This window comes from Ictalurus furcatus, chromosome 20 (genome assembly GCF_023375685.1).
Source record: "Ictalurus furcatus strain D&B chromosome 20, Billie_1.0, whole genome shotgun sequence".
NCBI lineage: Eukaryota > Metazoa > Chordata > Actinopteri > Siluriformes > Ictaluridae > Ictalurus > Ictalurus furcatus.
The window spans coordinates 15193647-15219773 of NC_071274.1; the positions used below are offsets into that span (position 1 = coordinate 15193647).

The 26127-nt window shown below is 39.4% G+C and overlaps 1 protein-coding gene across 3 annotated transcripts in view; it reads right to left on the reverse strand.

The window, feature by feature from the left end:
• kcnj9 (potassium inwardly rectifying channel subfamily J member 9) overlaps positions 1-15216 on the reverse strand; it is a 33465-nt gene extending 18249 nt beyond the window's left edge. Inside the window, exons 1-5 of one of the 3 annotated variants that reach the window (XM_053651523.1) lie at positions 14472-15216; positions 7515-7637; positions 6874-7351; positions 6128-6344; positions 119-320 (exon numbers count right to left, since the gene is read on the reverse strand). In XM_053651523.1, coding sequence (XP_053507498.1) covers positions 119-320; positions 6128-6344; positions 6874-7168 — 714 coding nt within the window. In that variant the 5' untranslated portion in view covers positions 7169-7351; positions 7515-7637; positions 14472-15216. The remainder of the gene's footprint in view (positions 1-118; positions 321-6127; positions 6345-6873; positions 7352-7514; positions 7638-14471) is intronic. The other 2 variants (XM_053651522.1, XM_053651524.1) reach the window with 2 other exon arrangements.
• Positions 15217-26127: the final 10911 nt, after the last annotated feature.

Sequence of the window (26127 nt, forward strand, 5' to 3'; positions counted from 1 at the left end):
TCTGCTAGGCACTGTTAAATGTATTGTTATGTCTTAGTTTCTACAGATATGTCAGAAATGGCATGCTTGTGCAATCAATATGTGTCCAAGTTTAAAAAGCATGTGATTGTGTTCCTACCATAAATGCATTGACCATTGAACCCAGTATGGCTTGCAAAAGCAGAAGCATGGTGCCCACAGGACACTGGTCAGTGATGACACGATGGCCATATCCGATGGTGGTCTCCGTCTCGATGGAGAAAAGGAAAGCGGAGATAAAACCATTAACATTATTTACGCATGGAGTCCACGTCTCGTCCTCCAAATGGTCCAGATCTCCCCTAAAAACAGAAAGACAGAAAAACAGAGGGAGAGATAGAAGATTGAAGATATTTTGCACAGCATTTACTATTGAAGGAGCATAGCTGGGGCTGATTTCTTTCTGGCCCAGACTGTAGATCAGAGCTATTCAAACAGCGGCCCGACTTTTTTTGGTCCAGATCAAATGTTAAAAATCAGAATGCATTTGCCCAAAGAAAAATGTTTCCAGTGAAAAAAGTGCCACATTCAATTTCCTCCAATAGGACAGCTGCTCTACATGCTCTCACGCTATCACTCTCGCTGTGTGTTCTTACCAACAAAATGTCATGTCTACATTTTTTTTTAGCTTAAAAAAGCGAAAAAGTTGACACTGAGAACTGCCAGTTCAAAAGCAAGTGGACTGAAAAATACATTTTTACACATATTGGAACAAAGGTGATTTGTCCACTCTGTACCAAGTCAATTGCAGTGGCAAAAAAAGTACAACCTTAGAAGACACTTCCTCACTCAGCGTGCCTGCTTCCACGCTAATTTTCCTGATGGCTCAGATGCCCGCCGACGCAAGGTTCAAAGCCTAACCATTAACTATGAACAGATATGGGCCATCATGGTCCACTCATGTTCTGAGCAAGAGAGAGCCTCCCTCTGGATTGCCTGGATTCTCAGGGAAAAATTTTTTTTTTACAGATTCAGAGACTGTGAAAGAATGCATGGTAGCTGTTCTAGATGATGTAGTGGAAAATGAATAGTGTAGGTAAAACAAAATATAATGTCATCTATTTGGAAAATACCTATGTCTGCCACTTTAGCTATGAGAAGAGTAGAAGCTCTAGCAAATGATCTATTCAACACTCTTTTGGACAAATTTTTTTTAAAAAAGGTGGACATAATGACACTAGCTGTGGATGAGTCTACCAATGGCAGAGGATGTAGTGTGAATGTGTCTAATGATGGCAAAGGATGTGCTGGGTCTAATTACACTGGAGGGACATATGCTCATCACAGATGCACTGACCTTTCTGCTTGCTTGGCTGCACCGCCACCTCAGATGAAACCATTGCACTGCTTGCTTCATCAAAGCGTTCATTGTGCAAAACTTAGCAGTGAGTTAAAAAGCAGGAAGGACCGTATTATGTCGATGATCAGTTTCATCAGATCTACATCAAGTCTACAGCATCACTTCTTTCGTAAACTTTTATCAGATATGTCAGCTGAGCACAGTGACTTGCACTTTCATAACAACGTTAGATGGCTTAGTATGGGGAATGCACTGAAAAGGGTTTGCGAACTCAGACAGAAGATCATTGCTTTTCTTCGTGACTGCAATCACAAGAAGGCCGTTACTTTTCTATCCCGAATGCAAGATGAGGAGTACATGGAAGAGGTGTGTTTTCTGAATGACATTTTCCAACACTTTATCGGGCTTAATCTGCAATTACAAGGAAAGAACAAAACTGTCCACGCCATTGTGGATCAACTGAATGGATTTTAAAGAAAACTGAAATTTGTTTCTACCGATCTATCTCCCTCGAAAATGCTGCACTTCCCCACACTGCGCAACTTAATCAACAATTTGACATCAATGCAGACTACCTTAGTAATTCATTCATTCATTCACAAACTGATAGAGAACCTTGCTGCAAGGTTTGATAACTTCCATATACCCGCAGAGGTGACGCCGTTTGCCAAGGATCCCTTTACTGTTGATGCTAGGGGAGAGTTTGCAGCCAAAGCCAAACAGGTGCTCATGTCACTGGATGAAGCCCCCCCCGCCGCAATTAAAACTGATAGACTTGTAAGCAACATCTAATTTGAAACAGATGTTTAAATCGGTTAGATGTGAGTAGTTTTGGATTTAACTTTACCAGGTCCAGTTTCCAAACACCAGAAGGTTAACCATTTTTCTGCTTACTATGTTTGGTACAACCTATACATGTGAGTCAAGCGTCTCACACATGAATGCAATAAAAACAAACACCTGCACCTGTGTCTGCGGCTTCCTATGGGCCTAACTTTGAAGCTCGACAACAAATCACAAGACAACAAATACACAGCGCTTGTTAGAATTGTTCATTTATGAGGCAATTTCTGTTAAATTGAAATTGATATGAACAAATGCATCTCATTTGTACTGTATATCCCATTTAAACCTAAACACATGGTTAATAAACACTTTTGATAGACAGGACTGAGGATATTTAGTGTTGTTGTTCATGTTGACAGGTAAATGCTAAAATCTGATATACATCTGTAACACATCAACAGTGATTGAGAAGGTGCATGTGAAATACAGTCATGGGTGTACTAAAAGTGAACAAGTTGGATTATAAACTATCCTTTTAAATGCCTTTGGAGGAGAAACTAAAAGTATCTAGACTATGCACACATTGTCCAAAGTACAAAATAGACAAAGGGGCAGATAACAGAAGAGCAATTTAAGTAGTAAACAGGGTAAACCTTTTGGTGTCCAGAGGAAACACGGCAAGAAAGCCAGTAGAGCATTGCAGACTTGAAGCACTTACAAAAAATTCGAAATCATGACTGCAGCTGCCTATCTGTCTTTATGTGGGTGTATAATGGTTTGTTCCAGATCATTCTCATTATGCCATCGCAGAGACCTTTGATACAACCTCACTGTTAAATCCTAATAGTTTCATTGTCGAGCTATAGACAGATATTAGATTTTAGCCCTCAGATCTGATATGGCCATCCATTACTGGGTTTAACATTGGATAATAAATGCTGGAAATGTAAAACAGAAACAGGTATATTTTTACATGCCATTTGGAAATGTACAATAATACTTGCCTTTTGGAGAGTTGCGTCTCCTTAGAGACAGGAGAGCCTGGACTAACTCTTACAGGATTTATTGCAACAAGCAGACGAATTTTATTTAAGCCCACATAGACTACAGTTTACAAAGTGGCTTAAGCTTATAATTGAAAAAGCCACAATGAAAGGGGTATAGCTAACGTAAATAAATCTTGAGGGGAAATTAACAAGGCTTTGAATAAATATCTTATTAGACGTATGTGTATGCATTAAGTGGAGCTCTTCATTGTGACCATGACAGTGGGGTGGGACTTTTACTAGGGATATGCCTTCTTTCTTATTTTATTATTTGGATATCCAATTATGAACGTATATATACAGTTAACTGCTAGAAGAGCGGGGAAAGTGGATTTAATATGACAAATAGAACTGCAATTAAATGATTCTCCTGGTAATTTACTGGTAATACTGACAAAATAATGATTAATGTATGGGTAATTATTTTAATCCCACACTCTGATATGTCACTGGTTGTTGGATATTATTTTGAATCTGAAATCTATATTTAAATAACAATAAAATACTAAAATAATTACTTTATTTAGTAAGAGACTTTGATCCTGGAATGCAGTGGTGAAATTCTAGATTTAGTCAGAAAGGTTAAGAGCAAGAGAAAGAGAGAAAGTAGGAGTTTGCTGTTTTTATGTTCTCTAGTACCCACCCACTCAGATGACTGCAGGTTAATCTCAGGTGGGTATGTGTATATGCCTGTATTTGTGTACATTTGGGTTTATAACTGGAACAGTTCCTGAGGAATATAATCCTTTAAAATATAAATGCTTTTGTATTTAGTGTATGTTAGCACCATAAGAATGGACAATCTTTCTATTTAAAAAAATTATACTGATATCAAAAACTCTTTAGGTAATGGCCGTAACTCCGGTTCTTATGAGTGAGGGGTCTCACTGCAGGGTACACCTTTCTGCATAGTCCTCAGAAGCCCTTATTTCAATAAGCTAACTCTTGTTGGCTGGCAGCCATGACGTATGCGTCAAGGAGGAGAAGCTCTTCCCTCGTATTTTTTAGGGGCTGACGTCACTTCGTCATTCAAACCAGCAGACCTCTTCTCTCGCTTTGCACAAGGAGGGTGTTCTGATGAGATACCTCACTGCTCTAAGAGAACCAGGTAACAGTCATAACCTAAAGTTCTCTTTCAAGCATTCATTTCAGTATCTCACCATAGGATATGCTTACTCCTGTATTGCCAGAGGCACTCATTCTGAAGATCGGCCATCACAATCTGGGATGCCCACACCTCTGTCCAGGGGCGATTCAAAAACTGGTCCGCATGCCACATCATTCAGTCACCCTTGCACTTAACATAATGTGACCCATGATGGGTGCAGTAATATCCAGTCTGTAGAATCTTACAAAAGTGTGCAGAGAGGCCTAATTCAACGCTGCAAAAATGTTCCCAATAGAAACACCCAAAATTTATTTTTGGCCATAGATGGGGCAGCTGTGTTTTCCTGGAGAGGCATACCTGCAGAGCTTCACCCTCTCTTTTCTGTTCCTCACAGTGCTGTTGCATGGAGGGTACTGAACAAGCCCTTAGGATCCACCAAAACACCCAGCAGCTGGACATTCTATTTATGAGAAAGGCTAGAGGGGTTGAGCTACTATGCTCACCATTGAGCCATTGTGCTGGAGGCAGGTGAGAAAGTAAGTTTTCCATCATGTCCACATAATCCAACACAGAACCCCTGTGGATGGAGTTTATGGCAGAAACAGGTTTGTTTCAGAAGCGGGTGATTTCCTCTTTGTAGTGCGGAAAAATAGACAGAAGTTGTCCTGCTGCACGTTTGGCTTTGGGTAGCCAATCCCTTCATAACAAGAAATGGTGGTCTCTGTGAGTGCATTAGGCCAGGTCACAGGTGTACACTAGTGGGTCAGTTTCGTTGAGCTGATCTCCATAGCTTGCATCAGTTGTAAGCTCTGCAACATCCTCACCTATCGCTGAAGGACCTGGCGTGGCCCCCTGCAATGGGTCTTGGTCTGACAAACTAGTTTGGCACGCTAGTCTGTGTCAGAGGCTCTTCAGGGAGAGGTGTGTATAATGTTCGCAAAAGTTGGTAAGGTTAATGCCACCAGGGCATGTCACAGCCCAAGACACGATGCTCATCTGGTGTGAGTGTGGCCACATGGACACCCTAAAGTGGGAGGCTTTTCCATATCCCTGGTGTGGGATGAAGCTGCATCAACCATAGAGAGAAAGGTTTTTGCTAAACTTTCACTCACTAGGTAGTTGGAGACTAGCGACTACGGCCAAGTGCTAGCTGCTGCTAGCTTGCTCACTAACTCGAGGTCATTGGACGCTGAGTGAATCTGCTGTTTGAGTAAAGTAGTGAGTGAGTAAAGGGAGACTGGGTATTTGAATGACAGGGTGATGGTGCATCGGCCCTTAAACGCTGGAGAAGAGTGACTCCTCCTCGAACCAATACATGTATTGAAATAAGGGCTTCTGAGGACTATGCAGAGTAGTGTATCCCATAGCGAGTTAATGAAACTGATGCTTGAAAGAGAATTCAGTATCAGCTAATACTTGATATGGATTGATACTGACATGAGCTTATGTGAAACATTAGAGATGCGATGGCGGTGTGCTCTAAGATAACTTGTTTTCAATGTGCATATGCAAGATCTCACACCTGACAGTTTCTTTGCACGCTCACTTCACTGCTCCATGCTGGCAAATACCTTTGCATGCACGCAATTCACGGCACCATATACTCACTTTTAATGACCACACTTTCTGATACTGCTCTGCTCACTCAGGGTGCCTGTCCTTGTGCTTGCAATCAGGTTAATTGTATTGTAGGAAAATGTTGTAGTAACCCCTCTTTGATTCACAGAAGACAGTTTGCAGTTGGATTTAGAGCTTTTTTTATGAGAACAGGTAAATGAGCAAATATTGGCCAGGGATCTGATACAGGTATACGTACAGATGCATCCCTATGAGTGTGTGTGTGTGTGTGTGTGTGTGTGGTGTAAATACCTGCAGTATGCAATAAGGTACCATATAGCACCAAAGAAAAGCCAGGTGACTGCATACGCCATGACGAAAACAAAGAGCGAGCAACGCCAATTCAGATCCACCAGAGTGGTAAAGATGTCCGTCAGGTAGCGGTATGTTTCCCGCATGTTACCATGCTGTACATTACAGCGGCCATTTTTCTCCACGTATCGTTGCCTCCTACGCTTATTGCGTGCTGCTGGAGAGAGGATAGGGAGGAAGTCAGAGAGGGACAAAGAAAAATGATTGAGGATGGATGGACATACAACAAGAAATAAAGCAAGTGAGTGAGACAGATAGAGAAAGGACTGACAAAGGATAAGATAGAGACAGAACAGGGAGATGAGTGAGACAGAAAAAGAAAGTCAGACAGACAGAAGGAGAGTAAGAGAAATTGGAATTACAATAAAAAGAATAGACAGAATAACAGATATACTAAATGAGCAATGAGCCAAGATTGTGTGGATAAATACACTAATTTGGATGAAGAAAAGCATAATGCAATATGTTATAAGACTATGTTTCTTTGCAAACGCACTTACACATGCATGCATGCATGTACACATTATCATCAAGCAGTTCAACAGAAAACATCTAAAACATTGTGTCTGTTTTTGCCTGTGTAACTGCATGCACACTTTTATAAACGGATGAGAAATGATAAAACAATATTCAACATGTACGAATACCTGTTTTCAAAATTTTTAAAAGATGGTGAAATTTCTTACCCCAGCCAAACTTTCCCCACTCCTGCCCTGCCCCTTGCAGCTTCTTTCGGGGCTGATTGGCTTGTGCTTCCCGGGCAGCCATCTTGTCCTGGAATGACAGGTTGTTATTACCGGACACTTGTGGGGGCGATGATGTCTCTGTGGTTACCACATGCCCGAGTTCCTCCGATACGTTAAATACTCCAGTGGCAGGAGCATCTTCTTTGGTCTCCTCAGCAGGCACTTCCCCTTTCTGTGTGACCGGCAGAGAGAGGGACTCTGGCCGAGAAGAGAATGTGGAGTTTTCTAGTGCCATCTGTGTTTAAGTGTGTGTGTGTGTGTGTGTGTGTGCGCGCGTGTGTGTGTGTGTGTGTGTGCGTGTGTGTGCGTGTGTGTGTGTGTCAGTGGGTGGACGGCTATGTGTGTGTCCCAATGTGTTAACGATCTTTCTTGATGTGTTATTCTCAGTTGCAGTAGCTCATCTGTGCCAACTTGCTTCCTGCACAGAAATAGAAGACAGAAACATAAGAGAGCTCTGATTAGTAAGATATAGAGATTCTACAAAGCACTGAACTCTCATGTTCAAAGTTTGCACACGTCTTTAAATTTAGAAAAGACCAGATATTCATAATACAGCTAAAAGCCCTGATAGGCTTTGTTACCTAGTCATCCATAGAAAAGTAGGATCCAAAACCCTGAATCCACTACCAAGACCTGTTGTTAATCCATCAGTTACCAAAAGATAACACAAAGTTTTTTCTTTGTGTTCTTTTGGAGTATCCAGCCTTTAAGTAAGGAACAAAACACATCAGGGCATGCCGTTATAGAAAATAATCCACAACATAGAGGTATGACACGGTCCGACAGGAAGTCCACAGTGATCTTCTAACAATTAAAATTTTTCTATTTATCAATAAAAGACATGTTGTGCTTTTTAACTGTTATAGTTACAATTAACGTTGAGAAATATCTATGAGGCAAGTTAGGTCCTGTTATATCCACTTACATTATAGCACCTATAAACAGTTCCCTCACCAATCTCTGTTTTTTTCTCTCTTGAAGTTACAGGAAAAACCATCCAGCTTGTTATGTTACAGAAAAAATGGAAAATGCAAGTCCTCTGTCCCAAGGGCTCTTATTGACCATTACACACAATACAGAAAGTTTCACCATATCAATGATAATAAATTTCTCTTTGTTAAATAACAACACCTAATCTGTTAAGGACACCTAATCACCTAAGGACAACTGAGGAACTATTGCATAAGGTGCAAACATTCACTGATGCTCAAGAGGGTAACACGATACATTAAGAGCCAGGGGGATGTAAACTTTTGAACAAGATGATCGGTGTAAATCGTTAGTGAATGTCCCTCAGTTGTCCTCAGTGTGAAAAGATGGATCTCAACATCATATAGCCACTATTGTAAAGGGGTCAAATATGCAGAATATGCTGGAAAAGTAAAGAATGTGCAGGATCTGGAGGATTTTTCTGAAGACCAGTGGGCAGTTTAATTGCTCAGGACAAACAAGGGACTCATGAACAACTATCACAAACCATAAAAACAGTCGTGGATCATCCAGGTAACAACACAGTATTAAGAATCAAGGGTATGTAAACTTTTGAACGGGGTAATTTTTTATAAATTCAGCTACTGTCTTGTCTTGTGGACTATATAAAAACATCTGTTATGTGAAATAGCTTATTCAGGACAGGACTAAATAAATAACAACATGGGAGTTTTATGCTCAATCTTATTTTGTTAACAGTATTAAGATTTAGCAGATTCTGCAAGGGGTATACAAACTTTTGGGCACAACTGTATACCTGCATTTCCTGTTTGGACACATTGTTTTTTCAAATTGTTGAAATTGTATATTTTATTTAAATGGCCACAACTACCACTTCCTTCAGAGTTCCTTCCAAAGCCTAACATGCACATACACAGCCTAAGCAAGACAGCCTGAATGCTAGTTCAAGATAGGGGGCTTGGTGAATGGACAGGCAACATGATTGACAGACAAGTAGAAATGCCTCCTTGTCCTGGTTACAACCTTGCCGTCAAAAGTGAACTACCTTGGAAGCTGTCCTGAGCCCAGGCTGAATCAAGGCTCTGAAGGTATACTGATATGTGAAATTTGATCAACACATTGTTAAAAAAATGTAGGCTTTGTCTGGGGCCAATGCATCATTCACAGATGGCTTGGATATTGCTGGTGAACAATTTTTTCCTTTATCTTCCATTACCAGATGTTCGCCCAGTTACTACAGCCATCCAGGCATTATACACTATTGTTGCTGCTGCTTTCAGTCAATAACAATTCTTGAATTATATTATTGTTGATAGGACTGGGAGATGTATTGAGTTTTGGAGATATATCAATATATTTTCAAAAGTGTTAGAGGACAAAACAATATCGTTAACATTGGGATATAGATAGTAGGGCTATGACGGTGGCCATGACAACCACACCACCTGCAGTAGTGTCACATCACACACCACGTTAATGTTTCTGCTTGAGTGGGCACTATAACAAGCACAAAGTACAACGTTTTGTGTACAAGTGTAATAATAATAATAATAATAATAATAATAATAATAACAGTTGCAATACTAATTTGTATTTATAGTGGGAGATTTTATGTTAATACACACAAGATGTCAAGAAAATCCCACATACACATATGATCTTAATTTTGGGTTAACCAGAGTAGGAGCTTCATGACAGATGTATGATAATTACTTTTGAACATGAATTTGAACACCATCTTTGAAATATTCTAGTGGTCGTATCATGGTTTGGGCCTGTTTTGCTTCATCCGGGCCAGGACGACTTGCCATCATTGATGGAACAATGAATTGTGAACAACCCTAAGCACACAAGTCGTTCTACCAAACAATGGTTAAAGAAGAATAAAGTTAATGTTCTGGAATGACCAAGTCAAACTCCTGACCTTAATCCAATAGAAATGTTGTGTAAAGACCCGAAGCAAGCAGCTCACGTGAGAAAAACCACCGACAGCCAAGAGTTGAAGTTGTTCTGTACTGAGGAATGGGCTCAAGCTGATGTGCAGGACTGATGAACAGTTACCGGAAATGTTTAGTTGCAGTTATTTGCTGCACAAGGGCGTCACACCAGATACTGAAAGCAAAGTTTCACATACTTTTGCCACTCACAGATATGTAATACTGGATCATTTTCTTCAATAAATAAATGACCGTGTAGTATTTCTGTCTTATTTGTTTTATTGGGCTCTATTGAACTACTTTTAGGACTTGTGTGAAAGTTTATGATGTTTTAGGTCATTTTATGCAGAAATATAGAAAATTCTAAATGGTTCACAAACTTTCAAGCACCACTGTACATGTGTACACACACTATGCCTCTTCTCATCCACTTTTCTGTAAGCCAAATTAAGACCATGATCTTCATTCAACAAGGAAGAAGAGCCAGAAGCAGCCTCTTGCTACTTCTTTCATATGCTCCCACTCACCAGATCTTCTCTGAGATGGCACTATGATGTTAATATTGATTATTCCTCAAACAGTACAATAATCCTTATAGTATCAAAACATTCTGTGTGTCTTGCACCAAGTGTCTGTGTGGTTATCCTGTAGCATGGTCAAGCATAACCTAGCCCCAAGTCTCTCTTACTCAGACTCTCTGTGTGAATGTGTTGGCTATATGAAACCAAATCAAAACTCCAGCATGGCTCTATATTTAGTGCAGATGGTTTAGCTTGAGTAATTGCGTCTCATAATTGATATATTTCACGTCGTCTCGTCTATGTACAGATAAATAGACCTTTGTATACACAGAGATCATCAGCGTACAGGGTGTGTTCAAATGCCAGGTTGGAGAAAAATAATAAGCAGAGGCTGCAGACGTTGGGATGAGAATGCAAACTCCCCTCTGGCTTTTTCTAATTTTGGGTCATCAACTGATGAACATATGCATGTGTGTGCCCACACACACACACACACACACACACACACACACACACACACACAAATCTCATCACTGAGAGATTCTGAATGTGGAATATTTTTAAATGGGCCAAATTAGACCTGCTCCAATTAAAGTATCAGGGTTAGACAATTCTGGTAATTGTGTGAGTGTATGTGTGTGTCTGTACGCGTGTGTGTGCATGTTTATGAGCAGAAAGGGTCATGTGCTCTCTAAATGTGGCCCTCTGAGAGGCGAGAATGTCAAATTCACACAAGGATGCAAATACACACTGACATTTCGGGACAAACTGCAATGTTACACACACACATACATAAAAGAAATGGCCTTTGGGCTATATGTGTGCGGTGGAAGCATGTTTGTACCTCTTTATGGGAACCAAAAGTATAATGTGTAATATAATATCTATCTATCTATCTATCTATCTATCTATCTATCTATCTTATATATACACACACACAAACATACACTCAGCAAAAAAAGAAATGTCCTCTCACATTCAACTGCTTTTATTTCCAGCAAATGTGTAAATATTTGTATTAACATAAAAAGATTCAACAACTGAGATATAAACTGAACAAGTTTCACAGACATTTGATGAACAGAAATGGAATAATGACTCCCTGAACAAAGGTTGAGATCAAAAGTAACAGTCAGTATCTGGTGGCCACCAGCTGCTTTAAGTACTACAGTGCATCTCATCCTCATGGACTGCACCAGATTTGTCAGTTCTTGCTGTGAGATGTTTCTCCACTCTTCCACCAAGGCATTTTCAAGTTCTCGATTATGTCTGGGGGGACACATGGTTACATGTAATTTTCCACTGCAAGGACTATCCTTCCTGTCTCCCTGTAGCACTGTCTTAGGCGTCTTACATTACAGACATTGCAGTTTATTGCTCTGGCCACATCTGCAGTCCTCATGCCTCCCTGCAGCAGGCCTATGGCATGTTCACACAGGTGAGCAGGAACCCTAGGCATATTTCTTCTGCTGTTTTTCAGAGTCAGTAGAAAGGTCTCTTTAGTGTCCTTAGCTATAGTAACTGTGACCTTAATTGCCTACCACCTGTAAACTGTTAGTGTCTTAAGGACTGTTCCACAGGTGCATGTGCAATAATTGTATATGGGTCATTGAATAAGCAGGAAAAACATTGTTTAAACCCTTTCTGATAAAGATCTGTAAAGCTTATTTGGATTTTACAAAATTATCTTTAAAATACAGTCTCCTGAAAAAGGGGCATTTCTTTTTTTTTGCTGAGAGAGTGTGTGTAATATACACACACATATATAGTATGTGTATAATTGCCATCAGGGTAATTGTCTAACACATAGGTCTGTGAAAAAAACTAAAAAATATGGAAGTGTGTGTAAGAAGAGGGAGAAAGCATTTTGCCTATTTTTCAAATTTATTTGCATCATCATGTTTAATTTATAAAAAGCGGTTTAATATACACTGGCAGTCAAAAAGAATGGTGCAACACATTTCTGTCACAATGACTAATACATTGGGGGTTTTTTTAAGCGATCTAAAAGCTTCCCATGCAATCTGCACTACTCTCAACAGACTAACCATAGTGTTTGAATTTGCTTCTGAATAATGTAAGCCCACAAATTCCCAGTAGGATTTAAGTCAGGGGACTGACCTGGCCATTTCAATACCTAAATGAACTTTGAACTTGAACTAAATGTTCACCTCCGCAAACCATTCCCACTTTGGCACCTTGCACTGTCTTGTTGGATCAATCACTGTAGTCATTGAATTACGGCACACAGCTGGGATCAGAGAGTCCACCAGTAAGTCCATGCAAACATCACCATTCAAGTATCCACTTTTGTATAAAAAAATATATATATATATATTTTTTTTTTAATCCATCACCTTGCTATGATGCATCCCCAAAGCATAATCCCAACATGACCATGCTTTACAGTTAGCTAAGTGCACATATGTTTAAACTAGGAGTATTCAACTAACATTCCATTTTTTAGCCTTTGGCCGGGATAAGCAACTACCATCATTGAATGCTGATAACAGTTACATTTTAATGCTTAACCAGTAAGTATTATTTTATGATTATAAACAATAAATGTGAAGTCTCTGGCCTGATGCAGACATTACACTGATTTATGTTTAGATTTGCTGAACTATGGCCATTTTTAAAAACATTTTTTAAAAGCATTTTTTTCAGGCCTGGTGCACTGAAATACTTCATGGCCCAACAGCTGCTTTAAACACTTCTCCAAGCATCTTCCTCACACAGAATCGTCTATCACTTCTCTGGAGAAGAAACCTGGACGCATCACTCAACATCACCTTCGACGCTCCAGCAAAGTCAAAATCTTTTTTCTTGCTTTTTTTTTGTGTTGAATTTTGTAAGCTTGTTTTTATGCAACGGATCATCCCAGCCTCTCTCAAACGTCTTTGCACGACATTCTCAAATGTCATTTCTGCTTTAATCTGAGGAGCTTGCTCTTTCTGACAAAATTGCTGTCCTCACTTATAGTCTTTCTCCCAGCAATCTATTTGTCCTTCATGACCTGCTCTCTCTTCATTTCTTCACTCCTCTGACTGCCATATACTCTAACTGCAATTTCTCCTTGTTAAAATTTTCTAGGCTTAGACTCGGCTTTCCACCCATTTGATCACTTCTTTTTCTGCTCAGCACCAAATCACAAATCAATGTTAACACTGCTTGTTGATTAATACCTTACAGCTGTAGTTTAGTTCAGTCCTGGTTTTGGACTCTTTATTGAGCATACCTGCATTCAGTCATCAGGAAATAATCTGTGCATGAGCGTATACTTCCTGTGCAACCAGTACAAAAAACTGGCAACGACACAACACTTACCAACTTAGCAGTTGTCCGCTGTGCTGAAGTCACGTTTCTAGTCCACTTCACATAATCTTTAAGAGATAAGGAGCAGTTCTCACTGCCAGCATGAAAGTTGAAGCAATGAAACCCGATCTGTTTGAGGCAGGGAATACAGATGGGGAGGCGAAAGAGCTGGACCGACTAAAGGATTGTAGAGATTATGTGAGAGCTAATTTGCCACTATCTGCAGGTTACTATAAGCAGAACCATTAATCAAATCGAACAACATTCCAGTGTAAGAAGTTTCAATTAACCTAGTCAACTCAGAATTTCATCACAAAATAAATCTTGGTCATCATTAAACACATGGGAATGAGTGCGACACTTAACATTAAATTGTTATAATTTTTTTAAGCTTGTTAATTATAAAGATAAATATGCACATTGTTCAGGGTGGATTTTTCTGCTAAAGCAAACAAATGGAATCCTTTCACACATAGCAAGAACAGGTGATAAACATCAGATTATTACCTATGTGTAACAGCGATTCTTTGTTACTGGCTTTTAAAACGTAATGACGTAATAATATGCAGATACGCACGTAATGACGCAATAATTCGTCGGTTTATCTGAAAGAGCAGTGGTGCAGGCAGGAAACCTGTCACCTGTGAGCACACGCAATCAACACATCACAAACAAAAGGCCAGCTCAGCCTCCAAACATGATTATATCTCATGTACCTATCTCACAACAGAGTTGTTTTCTCCTGAATCTAGTCAGAAAAACGAAACAATGACAACCCAGACCTCCTTTAGAGAAGACACATCTTAATCCTTACCTGCTCGCAGGCTTCCTGCAGTCGCTAACTTCGCCAGGATATTACGCTGTACCCGAATGACGTTTGGATTTGAATTATGTTTTGAATTTTTCATTACATTTTGTCATTTGAAGAGCCTAAGCGTAGACATTTTTTGTTGGGGGTGGTATACAGCAGTTATATCGCGGATGTTGCTGCCGGTTTGTCCTCCAGGAAACAAAAGCGTCTTGCTTGTCCAACGAGGGGAAAGGGGGGAAAACGACGCGAATTGAATCTAATCTCGGAAGCCAGACGAATTTTCTTAATCCGTGTGTTTTCGCCGGTACGCTGTTAAAATGGAGGCGGATCTGTACACGCCGGCGAACATCTGAAAGGCTCGAGCACGACTGAGCAGCGCGAGCATCTGCGCAGGTGATGATCAGCGGCGACGCGCGAGGAACAGAACAGAAGCGAAGCAGGAGGGAGGCAGTAGTTGTGTCCTAAATGACGCACTTATACACTATGCACTTATACACTATGTACTCAACCGTGTATGAATTTTATAAGGCTATTTTTTCATTCAACATCGGAGTCTGGTAGCCCCTCCCCCTCCGCTACGTAATTAAAGCTGCGACAGCTGAGTGCATGAAGTGTCCAAAGTGTACTTTTCTTATTTGGAATTTTATACTACAAAACGGTATAGAATAGTGCATAAGTAGGCGAATTGGGACGCACCTAGTGTTTTACAAATTAAACTCTATCCGGTTTAGCTACCAGAGTAACCATCTATTATTATTGATTACTGGTTGAAACAGCTTCTATTTTTTTATTATTATTTATTTATTTATTCAGCTTGGATATGGGTTTTTTTTTTATTGCAAGAAAAGAAAACAGCACTGCATTGAAATACAATAACATAAAAGAATAAGGAAGAGGGTAAAAAGAAAAAGAAAACGATTGCTCCTCAATGTGATCATAATTCTTCAGAAACGTCTTATTTTTATTGTTATCAATGAATTTAAGAGATTTTACAATATGGGGAATCTCAGCCAGAAAGACATCAAGTCTAGGCAAAATCCTGAGAAATTTGTTTTTGTGAATAAAAAAAATATTTACAATGCTTCACAAAGAAATTAACAACAAGATCAATAACATGGTCACTGCCAGAAAAATTCAGAAATATATCTTTCAACTAAAATTTTAAATCATATTTTATAAATGAAGATAAATAACAAGTTAAGTCCTCCCAAAGAGATTTATGAAACAGCTTATTCAGATAGTAGGTAACAGTATTCTGACTTCATTTTTTGCTGTGTATTTTGACCAATTGTAGCAAAACCCAACAAATAAATTTCAGTCAAGTAGGACTAGCTTCTATACACTTTACCTACGTTTTAGATAGACTCGCACCTTAAAGCAGCCGGTGACGGTTGGGTGGTTTTAACTGGTAACCAGTCTCAGCTGGCCAAGTTGGTTAAGTATGCTGGTTCTAGAGGGGTTTGGCCAAAGGTAGCCCTGTGGAAAAAACAACCAATAAAAGCCATTACAGAAATTCTATTGGTTTCCACTACAAATACCATTACAAATATCAGCTAACCATTAAAACTATTACCATTATTGCACCTTAATGGTATCCACTAGACACAGCATGTCACCAATAGAAGGAAACAAATTACCAGTAGAGACCCACAAGGACCATTACAGTTTCCATTAAAAGCAATACAATTCTCATTATAACCATTAAATCCATTACAAATTATATGGGGGTTTCTATTGTTTTTTGTTTTTCTTTTCATCAGGGAGGTCAGACTGGTTATAGATAGTCAGGCTGGTTCTTGCTGATACAGGCTGGCTTGGTTTGATGGGTTTAGAGAGGTTTTATGCTTATGTACATACTGGTTCTATCTAATCCATTTGGTTTGGTTTGATGGTTTTCAAGGGGTTTTGGCCACTTACATGCTGGTACTAGCTAGTCCACTTGGTATGTTTTGATGGTTTTAGGTTGGGTTTTTTTTCAGTGATAATTGTTTTGTGGATGCTTACAGGTTGGTTCTAACTGATTGGAGTCAATCTAGCTGTCAAACTGGTTTGGTTTGATGCTTTTAAATGAGATTTAGACAATTACAGCCTGGTTCTAACTGATTGTGTTGACTAGCCTGGTTGGTAAAGCTGGTTCTAGCTTGCCAGACTGGTTCTAGCTGGTTGGAATGGTCTGGTTTGATCGTCTGGTTTTAAATGACTAATTAAATTTACAGGTTTGTTCTAGCTGGTTAGGCTAGAAGAGAGGCAAACCTACCAACTAGATCATATTGGTATAGTAGCTAACCCTCCATATACAAAAACACACACACACACACACACACACACACACACACACAACCAAACACAAACAAATACACTGTCCATCAACAGAAAAGGACCACCACTAACTAGATATATTATTTGCATGGTGGATCATACTCAGTACAGCAGTGACAAGGTAGTCAACCTAATCAACAAAAAAAAAGTGTTGAAGCTTCTTTTTAAACTTAATCTTCATTTTCTTTAGCTCTTCTGTTTGGCCATCTCCCTTCATGTTTTTGCCACTCTGCTTTTTTACTTTAATTTTAAATTAGGTGATTATTATTTCTGGATAACATTTTGCCCTCTCCTGGCAAAAGTAATGTGCTTTCCTCTTCAGGAGGTGAAATGCATGCTCAACTGGTGATTAAGGTCTGGTGATTGACTTGAACAGTCTAAAAACGTACAATTTTCCCCTCAGTGAAGTTGTGTTGGCAGCGCTTTTTTTGGTCATTGTCTTGCTGCATAATGGTGTTCCTCCCAATTACATTGGATGTATTTGTCTGTGAAGTGAAAGACAGATTGTTTCTGTAGACTTCTGAATACATTCTGCTGCTACCACCACGAGTTACATCATCAATAAAGATTAGCCCATTCCAGAAGCAGCCATGCAAGCCCAAGCCATGACACTACTTCCCCCATGCTTGACTGATGAGCTTCTATGTTTTGGATCATGAGCAGATCCATTCTTTCTCCACACTTTGGCTTTTCCATCACTTTGGTAAAGGTTAATATTGGTTCCAGAACCTTTCTGGCTCATCTTTGTATTTCTTTGGGAATTCCAATCTTCCAATGGCCTTCTGATTCTTACTGCTGATGAGTGGTTTGCGTCATGTGGTATGGCCTCTATATTTCTCTAGATTTCTGCACTTGAAGTCTTCTTTGAATGGTGGATAGTGATACCTTCACCTTGTTGGTGATGTCACTAAGTGTTGTTTTTGGGTTTTTCTTCACAGCTCTCTCAATGTTTCTGCCATCAGCTGCTGTTGTTTTCCTTGGCAGACCCGTTCCATGTCTGGTTGTTAGTACACCAGTGGTTTCTTTCTCTTTTTTTTTAAACAACAAATGCAGTCTTCACAGGTGAAACCACGGGCTCGACCAAGAGTAGACATTCAGAGCTATTAATTCTTTAAACAATCAATTTAACATGGTGCACCTGGGCAGCAAGAAACACCTGTCAGTCAAAAGGTGCCATGTTGTAAGTTGTTTAACACATCTAAGATGTAAATATGAGGAAATGAAAGCTGAAATTCTGACCTGTCCTCTCATATTCATCGTTTGATCTCAAATCCAAATGTCCTCTATGTATAGAGAAAAAAATATAGAATTGGCCTTGTCATTTCAATACTTTCAGAGAGGACTGTATATACAGTATATATATATATATATATATATATATATATATATATATATATATAGAGTATATTATATATATATATATACATATATATATACAGTATATATATATATATATATATATATATATATATATATATATATATAATGTGTGTGTGTGTGTGTGTGTGTGTGTGTGTGTGTATACAGTATCTCACAAAAGTGAGTACACCCCTCACATTTTTGTAAATATTTGATTATATCTTTTCATGTGACAACACTGAAGAAATGACACTTTGCTACAATGTAAAGTAGTGAGTGTACAGCTTGTGTAACAGTGTAAATTTGCTGTCCCCTCAAAATAACTCAACACACAGCCATTAATGTCTAAACCACTGGCAACAAAACTTAGTACACCCCTAAGTGAAAATGTCCAAAATGGCCCAATTAGCCATTTTCCCTCCCCGGTGTCATGTGACTTGTTAGTGTTACAAGGTCTCAGGTGTGAATCAGGAGCAGGTGTGTTAAATTTGGTGTTATTGCTCTCACACTCCCTCATACTGGTCAATGGAAGTTCAACATGGCACCTCATGGCAAAGAACTCTCCGAGGATCTGAAAAAAAGAATTGTTGCTCTACATAAAGATGGCCTAGGCAATAAGAAGATTGCCAAGACATTGACACTGAGCTGCAGCACGGTGGCCAAGACCATACAGTGGTTTAACAGGACAGGTTCCACTCAGAATAGGCCTCGCCATGGTCGACCAAAGAAGTTGAGTGCACATGCTCAGCATCATATCCAGAGGTTGTCTTTGGGAAATAGACGTATGAGTGCTGCCAGCATTGCTGCAGAGGTTGAAGGGGTGGGGGGTCAGCCTGTCAGTGCTCAGACCATACGCCGCACACTGCATCAAATTGGTCTGCATGGCTGTCGTCCCAGAAGGAAGCCTCTTCTAAAGATGATGCACAAGAAAGCCCACAAACAGTTTGCTGAAGACAAGCAGACTAAGGACATGGATTACTGGAACCATGTCCTGTGGTGTGTGGTGGCAACCAGGTGAGGAGTACAAACACAAGTGTGTCTTGCCTACAGTCAAGCATGGTGGTGGGAGTGTCATGGTCTCGGGCTGCATGAATGCTGCCGGCACTGGGAAGCTACAGTTCACTGAGGGAACCATGAATGCCAACATGTAGTGTGACATACTGAAGCAGAGCATGATCCCCAGGGCAGTATTCCAGCATGATAACGACCCCAAACACACCTGCAAGACGACCACTGCCTTGCTAAAGAAGCTGAGGGTGAAGGTGATGGACTGGCCAAGCATGTCTCCAGACCTAAACCCTATTGAGCATCTGTGGGGCACCCTCAAACGGAAGGTGGACGAGCACAAGGTCTCTAACATCCACCAGCTCCATGATGTCGTCATGGAGGAGTGGAAGAGGACTCCAGTGGCAACCTTGAAGCTCTGGTGAACGCCATGCCCAAGAGGGTTAAGGCAGTGCTGGAAAATAATGGTGGCCACACAAAATATTGACACTTTGGACCCAATTTGGACATTTTCACTTAGGGGTTTACTCACTTTTGTTGCCAGTGGTTTAGACAGTAATGGCTGTGTGTTGGGTTATTTTGAGGGGACAGCAAATTTACACTGTTATACAAGCTGTACACTCACTACTTTACACTGTAGCAAAGTGTCATTTCTTCAGTGTTGTCACATGAAAAGATATAATCAAATGTTTACAAAAATGTGAGGGGTGTACTCACTTTTGTGGATACTGTATATATATATATATATATATATATATATATAGTATGTATATGTAGTCTGTATATATAGAGGAGGTATATTTGAAGATGGAGATGTCATTTTCAAAGCACAAAATGAGTGAGTCCGTACATTTCTGAGCTGATCATGATCTTATATAAAGTCCGCTGAGTTTGTGCCATTGACAAACTTAACAGCTGAAAGTCTTTGGTTGTTCTTTATAACACAGGCTGTGCTGTCTATCACATCTTTGTTTTCTCTCTGCATGGATTTAAATGAGAGGCGATGGTGCGCTGAAGAGAAGTCAAAGGTTAAAAGCTTACTAAAGCATGGTAATTGGTGTAATTTACTAAACGCTCAGTTTAAAATCCATTGAACGAATGGTGTACAAGCCAGTGTGAATGGAGTGAATGAGTCATGGGCAATGTGAACTGAATCACTTGAGCTGCACAATATTTAAATTATGGCTCCATGTATTTGGGAAGTGGGAGGAAACCAAAGAACCCAGAGGAAACCTATGTGGATACAGGGAGAACATGCTTATACAGTAATCTGAGCTGAGGATCAAACTGGGGACCCTGAAGACATGAGGCAGCAACACTACCTGCTGCTAGACCAAGTTATATTTTAAGATAAATGCATCAGTTGTAGGATTTTTGTTTATTACACTAGTATAAACGGGTGGGGGGCATGGTGGCTTAGTGGTTAGCACGTTTGCCTCGCAGGGTTGGGAGTTTGAATCCTGCCTCTGTCCTGTGTGCCCAGAGGTTTTATGTTCTCCCTTTGCTTAGGGGGTTTCCTCCCCAGTCCAAAGACCTACGTTGTAGGCTGATTGGCATTTCCAAATTGTCTGTAGTGTGTGAATGTGTGTGCAGTTGTGCCCTGCAATAGGTTGGTACCCCCTCCAGGGTGTCCCCCACCTTGTGCCCCGAGTTCCCCAGGATAGGCTCCAGGCTTCCCCACGACCCTGTGTAGGATAATGAACAGAAAACGGATGGATGGATGGCGTAAATGGGATTTAAACCCACAATTTTCTCAGGGTTCTCATTTATAATGTACCGATAAACCTCTCACTACCACCTAAAATTTATGTACATTCATGAGACCTGATTTTGGTGATTTCTCACCAATGTGTAGTTGATCAGCTTTTTTGTACCTTGTAGAGCAGTAAAGGCGTGTTTTGACAGCATGGGAATGAATAAGCCATGCTCCTTAGACAAGCCGGTGATGTCGTGGAATCTTCTTCAGTAAAAATAAAGACTTCTGAGGCTCGAGGTTTTTAATGGCAAAAAGAAATTAGACTTTTATTTCAATAGTAACAAGAGCCCAGTTGGTTTGCAAAGTAACTCCCTGCCCCCATCTCGACACACTATTTTAAACCCCACCAAAACCAAGACTCTCTACAGCCCATCCATCTGTTTTGATAATAGTATAAAGGAGGTCTTTTTGCAAACTAACTCCCACACGTCTTTGAACATTGGTGCATCTTCTCTAATACAGGTGGCCTTATCAGTGTGTGCATATCCTATGTTTTTCTAACTTGTACAAGTATTGATGGAGTTACATCAATTTGTCCTAATTTCACCTACATGAATATTCACTTATTATTTTCTGATTAATAAAATATACCATGTACTATTGCAACATAATCATGTTTAAATGCTGATTTAACATTAAGTCACTCTCTCTTCATGATTGAAATACATTTCAAAGTCATTATTAGGCCTTAAAACATTTTTTTTAATCATTTTGACTATTTTAACTTCTGATTGGACCTGATGGATTACATAATAAACATATTTAAATCATAGTCTGATTAAAGAAATTCCTCTATATATTTCCCTCCTTTGGGACTCACTAAGTCCCACCAACCTCAAGACAGCGGTCTTTCAGTCCTTTCATTCAGTCCTTTCAATTAGCACAAAATAGTGATCAATTCCAGATCACTCTAACCTTTTACCAGCAACCAAATCCTGAAACTGTTCTACTATGGAGTATAGGACCAAACATCTCCTTCCATGCTTGACTAGGAAGGAGTAAAAGATCCTGTCTCCCTAATCCCTACACTCAGAAGAATAAAACATGTCATAAGCATGAGCGTGCATTTAGTTCAGCGCTTGCCTGTGGTTATGTACACCAATGATTAACTTAAAACATATCAATCAAAATCAAATACAACAGTGATTATGTCAAAGCAGAATATAATAAAACTTAAAAGTAGTAACATAAAGTCTCTTTCTCTCACAATGATGTTAATCTTCAACCAAGATACTCTGCGTATCATAGAGGATCACCCTTGGGGAGAGGTTAGGCCAGCACGTACACCCAGGGCATGGCTCATTGCTCTTCTTCTTCATCCTCGCTTGAGGAGCTTGTATCTTTTTCCTCTGATGACTCAGCAGCCAAATTGAGCCAAATGTCATTTAGGTCCTCTTTTGGCACATCTTGTTTCATCTCCAGCAAAAACTAGTCAGGGTGCTTCTGATTCCTCGCGTGTTTCCTTACTCTTTTCCTGTAAACAGATAGCTTCATGTATAACAGTTAGTTGTTGCATATAAGTCTTAAGTTCCATTTGCAATTATTCTTGAGACGGTCCTTCGTAGGGGCCACTCCAATATGGCACATGCATGGGTCGACCCGTAAGCATTTCATGCAGTGTTAGATGCATAGTTCTTTTAGTCTGCCTGCGATAGCTCATTAGTGCAAGAGGTGAGGCATCAACCCAGTTAAGTTTAGTGTCAGAACAAATCTTATTAAGCTTAGACTTAAAAAGACTATTCACCCTTTCCAGCATCCCTTGCAATTGAGGGTGATAAAAAACCCCCTAGTATGTTTTATTCTTAGTTGTTGTGGTACTTGTTTTACTGTTTTCTGAACAAATGCTGAGGCATTATGAGAACTGATTTCTGTTGGTATACCAAATCTAGGAATTACCTCTCTCGTCAAAAATTTAATCACTCTTCCTGCAGCCTGATCTTTTGTTGGTACTGCTTCAACCCATCTACTGAATTAGTCTATTATCATTAGCTTATCTTTTTCCTCCCACACTTTTCACCATGTCCACATAATTTGAATGGTCCTTCTGGTAACGGTATGTGTCCTATTGCTGCTTGTGTCCTATATGCCCTGTCTTGGCATCATTTTGAGCACAAACTTCACACTTGCAAATACAGAGACCAGTATCCTCGTTGTTTTATTTTTCTTATCACCACCCCCCTTGCGCAATGGTCAAAACCATGCGCATCCAAGATAAGAATATTGAGACGGGTGGTAGGTGCAAACATATGTCCTTCATGTGAATGCTAAATGCCATTTTCATCTCTAGTGGCACCTCTCTGTAGCCACACTGTTTGTTCATAGGGAACTGCCTGATCCTGGACACGGACAATATCTTATAAGTTCTTATCTGCAGAATTATTGCCCTTAATGACAAATTCATTGCCCTTTTTGTGTGCCTGACATTTAATAATTGCTAGGTGCCTAGGATGCATCATAGCAGAAATCAACCGAACAGTTGTTTTTTTTTCAGCATGTTGGATCATCACTTTTTCTAAAGTCTCTTTGTTTCCAGACAGCCCCAAACAGGTGGCACACTTCATGGGCATAAGCAGAGACAGTACATAAGTTTGCAGTCTGATCCTTAGCTAACTGACACACTGTGGTGAGAACTTTTAATTCAGCTAATTGAGCAGAGCATGGTTGTTTACAATGCTGTGAAAGTACAGTAAAAAAAATCCTCCTTCTGTCTTTTTACTACTGAGTACCTTGCTTGATTACTTAAGTGATCTCTAAAACATGATCCATCTACAAAGTAGTCAACATCTGCATCTGCAATAGGTGTGTACTCTAAGTCTGGTCGAAGTCTGGTAACAGCTAATGAGTTTGCTATACAGTCATGTGGTTGCCCTTCATGCACCAGGGGAAACATGTCAGCCGGCTTTACTATAATCTTAATGTACAATTTGTCTGCTGAATGGAAAATTAAAGGATGCTCTGTGGCCTTCCACTCACCTTTTTCTGCTTTTTTCATCATTTGTTCTTAGTCTTTTGACTCCCATCCATTGTTCACATAAAGGGTTACATGCGGAACTGGATTTGGGACCTGAAACCATTTGTCAATGAAATCACAGTTATCAACTGGCTATATGCTGTGACACCAAAAGGACTTTTTGTCCTTTGGTGTCATTTAACAACTTTTCCATTTCAGTATCACTCTAGCAACTCTAGGGCTATTTGTGGTGTACACTAACCTAATATGTTCAAATCCCATCTGTGCTAACGATTGATAATTCCAATAATACAGAACTAAAAAATAGAGTATATGAGGTTGAGATTTAGTCTTATTTAACTAACTTTTATTCAAAACAATCTATTGAATTTATGTTTTTTTTACTGTGTACAACAATACTGTTTAGTTTAAATGGTAGAAGTGCATACGACTCACTCTTTTCCACCCTTTTTCCCTTATTAACATATATTGTGTTACTCTTAGCCACCTGTACCACACTCAAAAAAATTACTCAGGGCCTTCATAGATATGACCCATTTAAATTTTGTTCACTTTCTTTAAATACAGACGCCTCTCAAAAAATTAGAATATTGTGGAAAAGTTTTTTTTTTTCTGTAATTTAATTCAAAAAGTGGAACTTTCATATATTCTACATTTATTACACATAAAGTGAAATATTTAAAGCCTTTTTTTGTTTTAATCTTGATGATTACGGCTTACAGCTCATGGAAATAAAAAATTCAGTATCTCAAAATATTAGAATAAAGAATTTATAATACAGAAATGTGGACCATCTGAAAAGTATGTTAATTTATGTGCTCAGTACTTGGTTGGGGCTTTAATCCTTTTGCACTAATTACTGCATCAATGTGGCGTGGCATGGAGGCAATCAGCCTGTGGCACTGCTGAGGTGTTATGGAAGCCCAGGTTGCTTTGATAGCGGCCTTCAGCTCAGCTTTATTGTTGGGTCTGGTGTCTCTCATAGATTCTCTATGGGGTTCAGGTCAGGCGAGTTGGCTGGCCAATCAAGTACAGTAATACCATGCTCAGCAAACCAGTTACTAGTAGTTTTGGCACTGTGGACAGGTGCCAAGTCCTGCTGGAAAAGGAAGTCAGTATAAAACTTGTCAGCTCTAAAATCTCCTGGTAGACGCTGCATTGACTCTCGACTTTAGAAAACACAGTGGACCAACACCAGCAGATGACATGGCACCCCAAATCATCACTGACTGTGGAAATTTCACACTGGACTTCAAGCAGCTTGGATTCTGTGCCTCTCCACTCTTCCTCCAGACTCTGGGACCTTGATTTCCAAATAAAATGCAAAATTTACTTTCATCTTCCCCGTGATTGTGGTTGTGTGTACTGAACCAAACTGAGAGATTAAAGGCTCAGGAAATCTTTGCATGTGTTTTGAGTTAATTAGCTCATTAGAACTCATATCAGGTCAACATTTCTGTATTATAAATTCTTTATTCTTATATTTTGAGATACTGTATTTTTGATTTCCATGAGCTGTAAGCCGTAATCATCATGATGATAATCATTATCTAACCCTAACCTTAACCCCAGAATATACTTTATATTATAACTTTTCCACGATATTCTAATTTTTTGAGATGCACCTGTATAATCTAATTAGGAGTAATACATATGTATATTTAACTAGTCTAATATAAAATGTACTATCTATGAGATTTATTTCAAGTTAGTTTAATTTGGGGAGCGCCATTTACTACAAGCATTAAACCAATTACCAACTCAATTATGTTTCATTGCATGTATCAGTTTTTTATAAGTTGGGGCAATACATATTTATTGGATGGAAATCCTGCCCTCAATTAAATTGTGTTCATCCAATGAGTTATTTTTGAGTGCAGTTATCTGCTCTTCTGAGTCAGCTAATGCACTCTGCTGCACACTCAGTGTGTTTTTTTAATGTTTCCCTTATCAGACCTTCAGCCCAATGTTCAATATAAGGCATGCTATACGAAACTTCTCCTACTATTGGTAGGATAAAAATAGGTTTAAATGGATCTCCTCCCTTATATACTACATATAATTTCATATAAAGTAAATTAAGTCAAGCTCCTCTAAGAGCGTGTCCCTTTTGGGAGCATCAACACAAACTGATGTACTGGGCTTATTACTTCATTATTTTACTACCGCACGAACTTTAGCTCTAATTACCACTACACCAAAAGGATGTGTAAATTCTCTATATGAGGTCAAATGACCATATATTCTAT